Source organism: Phaseolus vulgaris, chromosome 1 (assembly GCF_051622355.1).
Source record: "Phaseolus vulgaris cultivar YP4 chromosome 1, ASM5162235v1, whole genome shotgun sequence".
In the NCBI taxonomy this organism is placed as follows: domain Eukaryota; kingdom Viridiplantae; phylum Streptophyta; class Magnoliopsida; order Fabales; family Fabaceae; genus Phaseolus; species Phaseolus vulgaris.
Window position 1 is genome coordinate 6,962,107 of NC_143498.1, and position 13,566 is coordinate 6,975,672.

Genomic DNA, 13,566 nt, shown 5'->3' on the forward strand with positions numbered 1-13,566 from the left:
TCCAAAAGAGTCGTATAAATACAAATCAAATTTTATAGGGAGTATCAATCTTCACATTCATTTATATATTTGTAATTTATTTTGTTTTTACGAATTTCAGGGTCGAAAAATCTTCTAAAAATGGATTTTCCCTTATCGTCTTTGACAACCTCAAGAATCATATTTTGGAGTCTTAATTTGGAAATCACATTCCTCCACCTTGGTAGATATGCACTTTTTTAGGTAAGAACATTTGGTCCCTACCATTGGGTCCAGATAAAACCATTCCTAGACTACACATCTTATGGTATTGACTAGAAGCAAAATTGTTGTCTCATCATCAATGATCCCTGAGATAAATCCATCAACGTACAAAATCCTAATAACATAAATTGAGTTCTTCTTCGAAAAAATGAAGAAAATCTCAAAGATGTAATAGTTGGGATGCATAACAAGTTTGATAAAGACTTGGAGTTTTTGAAGGAGCAATATCGGATCGAACTAAGTCAACATCGTCATGCGGGAACACGATCAGACCACTCATCAATCTAAGCAGAAGATACCAAATCGAGTCAAACAAGTTGTGGAATCTCCACCACCTAAAGATTCTCGATCCCCCCCCCCCCCCCCCGAAACACCAATAATGACTTCAACTAATGGATATAATCCCAAGCTAATAGTTCTACGCGCACATAAACCCAGGTTCATAGCCCCTCTCTAAAGGGAGAGTCACGAGGATATGATCAACAATAACATTTTAAGGCGGTACCAACTCTCTCGTTAAATGAAATGATGAAGGCAACACTACAAAAAATGTTGTATATAGTAGCGGTGATTTTCATATAAACTGACATTTATGAACGCCACAATATACGTGTGTGACAATTTCCCGAACCGCCATAAAAATGACCGCCACAAAGTTTAATATGGTGGTCTTACACTATCCTTCATTTTAACACTTTGTTTAAAGTGGCGATTTTTATATGTAATCAGTGTCAGTCATAATTATCGCAATTTATTTCATTGAAAATGTTTCAGCACAAAACACAACGCATGTAAACGCCATTATGACATTTTTAACTATCAGTATTATAATAAAATTGTCACAATAATATATCGATTTCAACTGACATAATTTTAATTCTAAATAAATGGAATTCAGCCACCATTTTTTTATAATATCATTTGCATAAATTAAACATAATATATTTTCATAATAAAAAATAAAATACTAATAAAATGAATTATATAAAATTATAAGCATCAATTCATTGCATTGAAAATTAAAACACACATAATTGTTCAAAAGTTCATACATATTTAAAAATTAAAACACACATAATTGTTCAAAAGTTGATACATAATTTAAAAAACACACATATAATTGTTCAAACTATTACAACATGTTCATCTCTAATCAGTTTTGCTTTCAGCATTTGATCCTACTACTTGATTAGGAGACGGAGTATCGCTTCCAACATCTGGTGTTTGAAATAAATAATTTTAAGTTAATAATTTTTAATGTTTATAGTTATAAAATAAAAGACACCAATAAATATTTAAATATATATATTAATACCTCATTGATGGATGCATGAACTAAATTAGCTACCATTGCAACAAAATGTTCCGAAACATCTTTTCTAAAAGCAATATATGCAAGCAAAGTTTGCATTTGATTTTTCATAGTTGCGAGCTAACTTTCCATTTGAACTACCTTGTCCTCCACGTTTGATGAAGTTGAACTAGAGGAAGCATAGTTCATACCACTTATCCTTGTTGTTTATTTTTTAAAAGCAAGGCTGGGACAAGCTCCATATGATAGCCCTCTAACTCGACCCGGATGCTCCTTTCCAAATATCACACCAATTGGATCTTCTAGAGAAATATCTGAAGCATTTTTTGAATTTGTCATCATCATTTTTTCCTAGATAAAATCGAAAATAACCAAAAGAACATATTTTTCATACCTGAATATATTATGACAACAGTTCTAAAAAACTATTATCAGACCAACAATTAAATTGCAATATCATACCAGTAATAAGGATCAAATTTCAGACCAATGAACAACCAAAATTGTTATCTATAATACCAATTCAGTAATTTCAGACCAACAATTAGACGAGCAAGACCAACAATTAAGCAAATTCAAATGATAAATTCATATTTCTTAGAGCATTTCTTTGTATGGTTAAACCGCACTCTCTCAATACTATATACACACAAACCTTCCTTTTGTGTCATTGTAATCATTTACAATTGTTTCATACAATTAAATTTTTTCTCTCTCTCTAAAACTTGTGCCTTCCTATTTTTCTCTTCGATTCATTTATGGTCATGATGCCTTTAGCTTAAAGTATACTTTGTATCAGAATTCAACATCTTAAAATGGTTTGCAGGATCGAGGCTATTTGGCTTCTATTCTATAATATTAATCTATATATTCACAATTCATTTAATGCAAGCAGTCCAATATATCATCATCGTCATCACCAATATAACATAATTATAATCATCATCACAATATATCATCATCAAAACAACAAATTTATTTTGAAAGTATAATAACACTTATCTCAATCTCCATAGCCTCATCATTCACATAGGTGTCATTTTTCCTCTTATGTGTGATCTTCCACATTTCAGCTCGTCCAATATCCTTACCAGTCTCAATTTTCTATATGTTCAACAATAATAATATAAGTATAAAAGTCAGATAGCAGAATAATATATTAAAACAAAAAGATAATATAAGTAAATAAATACCAAATTATCTCTTATTCTTGACAAAGACATAGCACTACCAATGTGAGGAATAATTTGTCTCTTCCTTATATATTTATTTCTATTACACATGCTCTACAAAGTGAAAATGAAATCAATTTTGTGTAAACTTAAAGTAGATGGTGGAAGATGTTCTGATACCAAATGATGACATTCCTATGAGCTCTTCTTTGCGTTTTGGTGATGAACTTGCGGAAGCTTGTGGAGGAGATGAAGCAAGGCCTTCCTAGGAAGTATGGGTGCCTTGAAGGTGCATGAGAGTGGGGAATTGGGGAGGTTCGGCCAGCCCCCTTTGGTAGGTGAAAGGATTGAAGATTAAGACCTAAATCTTAGGCAAGGGAGTAAAGTATGGCTCAAGTTTGGCAGCATAACAATACTCAATTTAATCTTACCAAAATGAGAGCCAAGCACCTCCTTATATAGGATTGGAGGGCTAGAATTTGAAGAGCCAAATACAAATGAAATGCTAGCCAAATTACATGCAAGTGTGAGCACATGGAGCACATGGCACATGGGAGCGCTTGGGATGGTGGCTTCCAAAATTCAGCACATGTGAGGTAGGTTCTAGAATTCTTCCATGTGCTAGGAGTTCTAGAACCTTATGCTCCACTTAGGCTAATTGTGGGTTGGACCTAAGTTTAATAGGAGTAGGAAACTCTAATTAAACTTAGGTTAGTATTTTAGGTACCACTTGCATGTTTCAACACATTTACAAAAATATTTAAACTATTACTTTGACTAGAAAAATAAGAAAAACTATGACACACTAGAGTCTATGACATGTAAAATGTGTCCTCTTGACCCCTCTTTGACTATGACTCTAGTGGTTGCCTCAAAGTAGCATTTTGGTGGCCTCTCAAAGGGTTGGTGTTGGGGCCTCTTCCATCAGTAAGCTTATTAACAGTAAAAAAATAGAGTCTACCATTGTAGAATGCCTCAAACGATAATCAACAAAAACAGCCAATTGTTCCATGTTTAGTCCGGCGGGAACACTCTTCTTTTTCAAGAACTTGCCAAATTTCCTTGTGAGAAGGTTGAGAGTTTCAATGCTATTACAATCACTTGAATCTTGATCAATCTTTTGTGTTGCAGCTTTTAAAGCAATTCTTTTCATATGCTTTTCTTCACCCTTGATAATTCAATTGGCTCATCCTCCCTGAGCTTTCCAAACAAGGATACAATGGTTAATGCAGTCAGGTCCTTTGATTCAGAAATGGTTGTGACCTTTGACTTCCATGATCTGTCCAAGCATTTTAGAATCTTAATGTTCAACTCGTCTCTTTCAAAGACCTTGCCTAGACCAATAAGATGATTTACTATATGAGTAAATCTCTTTTGCACATGTCTAGAGTAGATATGATCACATTGTAAGCCAAAACTATAAGCTTTTCTATACTTCCCCCATTACAAGTGTAATGAACAAGATGAACCAATAATTGTTTAAATGAGCTTTTACGTCGAGTTTCATATATCTCATAGAAAGGTCATATTTATATTAGGTGATATCACACCAAGGTAAATATGGTCCTATGTTAGACCTAGAACTTAAGTCACACTTAAAGCATCCGACATAAATAAGTTGGCCAAAAATTACAAAAAAATGACATTGTATTCTTATGTACAATATGATTCTAATTGACATAAATCCAAAGACCTAGATGACACATTCTCCATTAGAGGAACAAAAATTTGGTTCAGAGGAACGTTACATGAATGAAGTAACCAAATACAAAATATACTAACGTTACATAAATGAAGTAACCAAATACAAAATATACTTTAAGTATAACTCAACCTTATAAAACCGACTTTTAATGTGAAGTTTTATAATTTGACCTTATTTCTAATCAATAGATAGTCTGAAAACGACCGGATTATAGTGACAAAATAAGTTTAACAAATCTAATTAGGATAAAATCTTATATAATATTAAGAAATAAATTTTAAACTTAATTCAACCCTATAAACTTTACTTATAAGATTTGTACATTGTAATTTGGTTTTGGTTATTTGTAATTTAGATTTGCACTTTGATTTTATCTTAAGTCGATGTAAAATATTTCCAATACAACCCTCGGAGCGAAACTTTTCTGTTCACCAGAATCTTGCTTTGGCATTCATCCATGGAGCTACAAGAGAGGCTTTTGTGAGCAGCCGTGTGAAAGGAATCACGAAGGTTGCTCAAGAAACTCCATGAAATGAGATCTCGCACGACACCTTGTTCCATGGAAACAAAAGAAGGAAAGAACAGCTACGGGAGAAATCTGATGCATTGTTGGAATTTAGCTATATTACATTTTGTTATTTAAATTAATTGTCAACTGTAATCATAATTAATAACCTAAAACTAAAGAAAACATAATCAAGTTAAATTTTTATATCGATAAATTCAAATTTCCAATCTTTACAAGGTAGAAGAAGATTTAAGAAATGAAGGGTTTGTCATGCGAAAAGGAACCTGGAAAAAATGAAAAAATTAACGATATTTATTCATTCATTGAAATGAGTTAAGTGCAAGTATGAGATCCTTGTTAGGAGTGTTTGGAAAAGGATATGCAATTATCTTTGAGAAGGTGTATTTATAGTTGTTTCAGTCATGGCTTGTTTTCAAGCTGGTGATGATCACCATCGTGATGTTGAGGTGCAGAAGGATGAGTATCTGCCACCTGAGCAATGCTGCTAGAAGAACCTTGATCTGCTTCAGGTGGAGAAGATGATCTTGCATGCAAATTGTGACCAACTTTCTCACTCTTGATGATTTCTTCATCGATATGCACATCATCTTCAACAGTTACCACCACTGTGTTACGTCCGAAAGGACCAGGCACGATGGTTTCGTTTACCCTTCTGTGCTCATCAAAGTGAATAACATCGGTTTCTTGCGTCGTCTTCTTCTTCTTCCTCTGAACGCAGCAGAACAGAGCAAAAGCAAGCATTGAGAGGAGCAAGAGGCCACCCAGTGAGACAACCACGACTATTATGACTGTGGGGTTGCTTGGAGAGGGTGAAGGTGGAAGAGGGGCAGGGGGAGGACGAACCGGGCGAGGTGGTGGCGGTGGAGAAGGACGAATGGGACGAGGTGGCGGCGGTGGCCGCACCTTTGGGGGTGGAGGAGAAAATTGATGAGGTGGCGGCGGCGATCCAAATGGTGATGGAGGAGGAGGAGGAAATGAATGCGGGGGTGGTGGTGGTGGTGGTGGTGGCGGCGGTGGAGGAGGAGGGAAACGTGGGTAGGAAAAGTTGTTGGGTTGAATTGAAGCCATTTGGTTGTTTTTAAATATTTTTGTTATGTGTATGAATTGATGTTTTCAAAAGATTGGTTGTTTGTTGTGGTTTGAGTGCATTTAGCAATGGATTTATAAGAAAAATATTGGGTATGAAGCTATGGTATGTTTAGTAACTTGAATCTCATGCAAAGTTTTGTTAGGGTTTGTTTGTAGTGGAAAATACTTCTCTTTTGGACTTACTTAGCTTCTTTGACTTGTGTTGCTTCCTCTTCTTTCTATTTTTTTTGTTCTAAAAGATGGTGATTCTTCTGCTGAGAGTGATGATTTGGAAAAGTCAACATCTGGGTGATGTAAGATCAGTTTACTTTTGATGCATTATGAGTGTGTGAAAAGAAAGTATAAAACACAATTTACACAAATAAGGAAAGAGATAGAGACAGAATGTTGTACAAATTGGATAATTTGATATATAATACAATTTAGTAAAATGTTACTTTCGACAACTACAAATTCAAAAAAAAAAAAATTACAACTAAGATTTGGTTTTAAATTGTTACATTTCACTAAGAATATATATATTTTTCCAACTATAATCTGGTAGGATTATCAACATATCTTTCCAGTTATAATTTAGTAGGATAATTAACCTATCAATACATACTCTTTTTGTTATTAACATGTGATCTATATGTAAGTTAGAATTATCGTAGTTTAATTAAAAAATATCTACTTAACTTGATGTAATTCTTAATTAATTAACAATGTCCATAATGGTGGTTTGATTTTAAGATTTTTTTTCCTGATTAGATTCCATTTTTCCTTCCTAAAAATTATAGTTTTCTCCCATCAAGGGCCAGAAGAGTAATGTAGAAAAAACTTGTTTTATATTCCATTTCACAAGTCTCATAAGGAGAAGGCTAAGTTCAAAAGGATAAGAATTGTGGTTGAAAAAATAAAATAAGAAAGAAGGGAACTAGAATACGTAAAAATATTTTGGGACGCAAATAATCTTATATTTTTATTCATAGATAATCCTTACATTTATAATTATTGAAAGAGATGAAAATGAGAACTTAAGAAGTGTAATTATCAATAACTAATCTTCAAGTAAAAGTAGTAAGAGAATGACTTTCTCCTCGAATAAAAATATACACAAATTTATTTGATTATATAAAGTCACATTCAATACATAAAAGAAAATATTTAACATCATTTTTTTTTTCAAAATATTTAAAAGAAAAATAATATGATAATATAAAAAATACTATATTAAATTTAAATATAAATATACCCTAAAATCAATTCTACAAATATTTTATTAACAATTACCATATATAATTTGAATGACATATACAATGTGAATGACTCGTAGCATGTATATGTTTGTATGAGGACATCGGTCCCCCAAATTTTTTTTGGTATATATATATATATATATATATATATATATATATATATATATATATATATATAATAAAAAACAATTCTTTTAATTTCAATATATTTGATATATTTGGTATCCTCAAAAATTTTGTATATTTATTTTAGCATTTAAAATATTTGTTTAAGATCCGTCACTGTTTAAAAAGAAATGTTCCCATAGTTTGAGAGGAAAGACTTAAAAACTATACCCATATAAATATAACTAAATTACTATATATCTCATTTATAAGTTAATTTTATAAAATTAAGTTGCATTAAATTTTATATTTTAAATAATAGGATGTACTTATTATCGACCCTACAGTTATCACTTTTAAAATGATAATTCATCCTCATAATCAAATATAATCAAATTACATATAAACCTATTAAGTGAGAATTCCATAGCTTCTCATCCCAATAACAATCACAAACACAATCTTTCTTTTGTCGTATGTGATTCCTTATTTAATTTTTCTTGGCCTCACATTCTTTCAAACTCCATATTCCCTTTACCGATGTTGGCCATAGTCGTGAATGCCCCATCGCCATGCACGAAGCTTTAATGATTAAAAAGCGTAGGCATCAACATGTAGATTATCACCTTCACGCACGATAGAGTCGAACAAGTACATTTATGTGTTGAGGGAATCGTCCTCACTTATAAGCTTTACCATGATTATGCACAAGGTGACCTATCAATCCCAAAAGACTTTAGCCTTAACACAATTATGCACGAGAACCTCACTAGTACAAAAAGGTAAATTAACGACGGTTAAAATCGACATTTAAAGACGGTTCCAGAACCGTCGTTATTACAGGCGTCGTTAAAAGATATGAATTTTTAACGACGGTTCTGGGAACCGTCGTTAAAAGGTATGGACTTATAACGACAGTTGTGAAAAAGTGCTTTCTATTTTTAAAAAAAAAAAATTACGTGACTTTCAAAGACGGTTATAAGTGTCCCTTTTAAAGACGGTTCCAAGTGGAACCGTCGTTATATGTACTGTTTAAAAAAAAATAAATTATTTTTTAAAAAATCTCAAATAACCTGCATAAAGTTTTCAATTCCAGAAAATAAAAACATTTCAAATCATAATTTAAATATAAAAATTACATACAACAAATTATAACATAATACAAAAAAGTTTGGTAATATATGAAAAAATTTGTCATTGTAATGATTTATCTATACTAGAGTGTTATACATGGTTACAAAATACTTTGACCATGTTGTTCTCACATACTCCAATGTTTCTAAATCTAGCGGGTGTTGGTCGTTGAACAACTGTGACATTTGAAATATTTTGAATTAGTGCATGATTAATAAATCTCAAATTTTAAAGTGTTTATTGTATTGAGGTATTACCTTATCCCAACCTTTCATAATTTCAGTTTGCAAAATAGTCAACATCCACTGCATAACATAATAACCGCACTCATAATTTTGAGGTTGCCTGTTGGACTGCATGTGAAAATAAATGTATTAAATGAATGAGTGAAACACATTAAATTAAGTGAACAAATATACTTTAAATACCTTAAGGTACATCCAAGTGAGTTTTTGTGCGTTTGAAGTTCTCCTCCCACACAACATATTATATCCAGAGTAAGCACTAAAATAATAAGATTTCATGTTAGAATACATAACATTATATAATATATAAGTAATAATAAATGTTAAATGAAACTGTCGTACCTATCTATAATGTTTTTAAAATAGGCAGGAGGTTTTTTATGCAAGGAGCAAAACCATGCAGCGGTATGATCTTGAACAGATATGATCAATAGTTGCCAATGACGCCTGTATAACAAATCAGTTAATTAGTTTCTCTTATTTCAATAATTTATTAAAACTTATTTAATAAATAAGAACTTACTCATGGATGTACGGAGCAAAATAAATGTGTTTTCCACCATTCTTTAAGGCAGTGATGATGTATGTTTGTGTTTCCGACTTCTTGTTTCCAATTGATTGAGTGATTTGAGGGTCTAAAAACCCATATATATTATGTTTCCCCTCATCAAAGCATAATCCAGAAAGATACCTAAATTTCAATAAGTTAGTACTAGTATATTTAATAAATCAAAAGTATAAAGAATTTAAAATTTGAACTTACATCATCCATAATTGCAGAACTGTTATGTTAATCTCTTGATCTCCGGATGCAAGGTCCAACAAATCAGACATGTGAACGTACAACGGTAGATTACTATGCCTTCCAAAAACATTGGCATCCCATGGAACCTCTAAGACGGTTGTATCTAAAGCTGTAGCAACTTCCACCAATGCCGCCAGAGGATCATCAATGGAGACTATTTTCTTCTTTCCCAGAGGCAAATTTGTCTTAGGTTCCTGCTACTCATCAAAACAAAAAATACTTAAATTAGTTAGAATGTAATATATCATAATTGTATTAGTATTAGTGCAAATATATACCATAGAGTCTATAGGTCTGACGAGATGTCTAGGCCAGGCAACGAAAGTATGTAATGCCTCTGCCACAATTGTCACCTCTGATGTCGGCACAAGAACTGCAAGATCACCATAAAGGACCTTCTCCACCGTGACCTTCATCAAATTAGAAGAAAGAGGCACATTGTGTAACATTGTGACCCCTTCATAACACTTACCCAAGGCAACGAATCGGGTTGAGGAATTACACTCAACATATAATTCGCATTGGCTAGTTGAGCCAAAGTCATCCCCTGATAGATCAACTGCCGAACAACTCCCTTTAGTGCTGACTTTCTTAATAGGAGGCGGAGGTGGTTCATCTTCTACCATAGTAGGTGGTTGCTGTGAGTGTCCTAAACCCTCCAACCGCTTTTTGAACTCCATTTCCATTCGCGCACTAAACTCCTCCATGAAGCTTTCTTTAAGCTCTTGAGTTACCTCAGCCTTTAACTGCTCACGTAGTTGTAGTAAATACTCTTGGCTAGGTTCATTGGACAATTGTTCCTTGCTGTGTGATGGAGGTCCAAAGTATGACCGAATCCCAACCCCATATCCAGCTACACGAACACGTCCAGGGTGTTCAGGTCGTCCGAGAGCAACATTAAGAATATCATTGCGACCACATGGTTTAAAAGTCCCTTGTGTTGATTGCTCATTAAGAGAATCCTAAAACAAATGAAAAGAAATTGACAAACTTCAACACATTGAATTTAAAATAACACATAGAATTTAAAATAACACATTGAAAAGAAATTGTCAAACTTACAATGCGTTCAACTGTTTCTTCTGTAGACTTAGAACTCCATGTCCCTAATGCGTTTATACGGGCACCCTTCCACATCTCATGTCGGAGTGGTGGGGATGGAGGTCTTAAAGAATCTACACTATTCATTTCCTCAATGGAAGTAGAACGTGCTTTAATCTTTTCTTCAAGCATCCTCTGCTCTAGCAACTTATAACCACCACGAGACAATAGGTGTGGGGTATCATTATGTGCCTGATTGGCTTCTGCTTTGTTTCGAACCTCCTATCATAACACTCAAAATTTAGTAATACGTTAATATAAACTATATTCAAATATAAAAGTGATACTAACCTGCCATTTTTCAGTTTGTCGAATATTGACAAACTGCTGCCAAGTTTCTTCATCAATGGATGCATATTTTGCACAAGGATTTTCTTCTTTCCTTTTCCCATATATATAATCTGTTGTCAATTTTGATTTAAACTGACGAAACTTGACACCCACATCTGAAAGAACCTTCGCTTTCAAGGTTTCCACATTCGGGATGTTGTAATGTGTCTACATTGTTTGAAAGAATTAGTTCATAAACAAAAACAAAGTATAAAAGAACTTTAGATTTAGCAAAGTAAAAACAGTTACATACCAGAATATCTTGCCAAATCATGTTTTTCTCGTGGTCAGTCACGTGATCCCAAGACTGAGTTAAGATAGAGATCCTTTCACGAGAAAGTACTCCGAGATAACTCCTATATTTCTTTGCATGTTGCCCAGTGGGCACACCAGTGTGGATATCAATAGACAAAGGTATTTTGTCATCTTTAGTTATCTTCTTAAACATATTCTTCAATCTTGTAGGTCCTCTACCAGTTTTTGAATGGGAAACTTTATCATCTGCCCTGTTCCTGTTATCAAAAAAATATAATAAGCATCAAGAATATGAAATATAATAAAAATGAAATATATTGTAAAACTAAACATGAATCACATGTACATACAAATATATATTCCTTCATCATGATCATTTCGAGTTGCATGTACAACATCAGCAACATCCTCGTACTCTTTATTGATGGTCGTTCTTGTAAGTGATTCAATCTCACAAATGTCATTGTTTGTATCTTCTGGGTCATTATGTTGTTTTTTTCCATGTAGCACAACAGACCAGTGGTCAGACGTAGGATCTTGGATATAGAAAACTTGGGAAGCTTGATGTGCCATTATAAATGGTTCGTCATGATAACTTATCTTTCGAAAGTCAACCAAAGTCATTCCTGATTCATCAACTTTGACACCAGTCTTATTGTCAACCCACTTGCATTTGAAAACAGGTACAATAAACTTGGTATAATTAACTTCCCAAATCTCTACTATGACACCATAATAAGGCATTGATCCCACAACAGGATTTTGATCCTTTGCAGTTGAAAACTGCATAGACTCTGCCTCCAAGGTGACTCCGCTATTTTGCACTGTACTCCTATCATCTCGAGACTTTGTGTAAAACAAACAACCATTTACTTCATAGCCAGAACAACATAAAACATCAAATTTGAGACCGTTTGCAAGCCATGTTAATGTTTCAGATGCTAATGGATCATTCATTATTTGTTGCTTAAACCATGACATGAAAGTTTTGTTATGCTCAATTAACACCCATTTTTCTGATTGTCTTGGATTTTTATATTTGACAATGTCTTTGTGTGTATCTAAGTATGGTAACACCTCATCAGTGTTATTCAAGATATACAAGTGTGCTTGCAGAACCTCTTCTCTAGATTTGCTTATGACATGTACACCTCTTGAAGATTTACTTATGAATCTACGAGAGTGCCAAGCTTTTTCAGGAACTCCTATACATTTGGCTTTTGACATGTACTCGGAACAAAACTCAATAGATTCTTCTGAAATGTATCTTTCAATAATGGAAGCTTCTGGACGACATTGATTCTTCACATATCCCTTCAAAATCTTCATGTATCGTTCAACTGGATACATCCATCGCATATAAACTGGCCCACACAATCTGATTTCTCTTACAAGATGAACAACCAAGTGTACCATAATATCAAAAAAAGATGGAGGAAAAAACATCTCGAGTTGACACAAGATAACAATTATTTCTTCTTCAAGTTCATCCAACTTCTGAGAGTCAATCTCTTTACTACATATGGAATTGAAAAATGAACATAGTCGAGTGATTGTATGCCTAACATTTTTGGGCAAGATTCCACGAATAGCCACTGGTAATAATTGTTGCATCAGAACGTGACAATCATGTGACTTTAAGCCAATTAGTTTCAAATCATTCATAGATACAAGACTCTTCACATTTGAAGAGTAGCCTTGTGGTACCTTAACACCTTTAAGACATTCACAAAAACTTGTTTTCTCTTTCTTTGACAAAGTGTAACACGCTGCAGGCAAGTATGTACGTTTACCAACTTCTCTCGGTGCCAATTCCTCTCGTATATTCATTTCAATCAAATCCAGACGTGCATTCACACCATCCTTTGTTTTGCCTTTAATGTTCAGAAGTGTTCCTATTAGACTGTCACACACATTCTTCTCTACGTGCATTACATCTAGACAGTGTCTAACATCCAACTTACACCAATACGGAAGATCAAAAAAGATTGATCTCTTCTTCCATATTTCACTCACCGTTTGCTTCTTCTTCATTTTTCCAAAAGTCACATTAACATTTTTTATTTTTTCATAAATTTCAACACCACTTAAGGGAGTGGGACAAATGTCATGTTCTTGGTATCCGTTAAAAGCTTTTTTCAATCAACAATACGGATGATATTTCTTTAAAAATCTACGATGCCCAAGATACACGGTTTTTCTTCCATGTTTCAACTGCTCATAAGATGTCTTGTCTTGACATATTGGACATGCTCTATGGCCTTTCACACTATAACCTGACAAGTTCTCATATGCAGGGAAGT

The 13,566-nt window shown here is 33.5% G+C and overlaps 2 protein-coding genes across 2 annotated transcripts; both read right to left on the bottom strand.

Annotated features, from left to right (window-relative positions):
- Window positions 1-5,234: 5,234 nt before the first annotated feature.
- LOC137815417 (uncharacterized) lies at window positions 5,235-6,091 on the bottom strand. The gene has a single exon (XM_068618555.2). The coding sequence runs from the start codon at window positions 6,027-6,029 to the stop codon at window positions 5,361-5,363; it is 669 nt and encodes a 222-aa protein (XP_068474656.2). The 5' UTR covers window positions 6,030-6,091; the 3' UTR covers window positions 5,235-5,360.
- Window positions 6,092-9,529: 3,438 nt separating this feature from the next.
- Window positions 9,530-13,210, bottom strand: LOC137815370 (uncharacterized). The gene is made up of 6 exons (XM_090298017.1): window positions 11,621-13,210; window positions 11,262-11,531; window positions 10,970-11,176; window positions 10,640-10,900; window positions 9,856-10,539; window positions 9,530-9,771 (listed from the first exon to the last, which is right to left on the bottom strand). The coding sequence occupies exons 1-6, from the start codon at window positions 13,193-13,195 to the stop codon at window positions 9,532-9,534; spliced, it is 3,237 nt and encodes a 1,078-aa protein (XP_090154143.1). The 5' UTR covers window positions 13,196-13,210; the 3' UTR covers window positions 9,530-9,531.
- Between the last annotated feature and the right edge of the window lie 356 nt (window positions 13,211-13,566).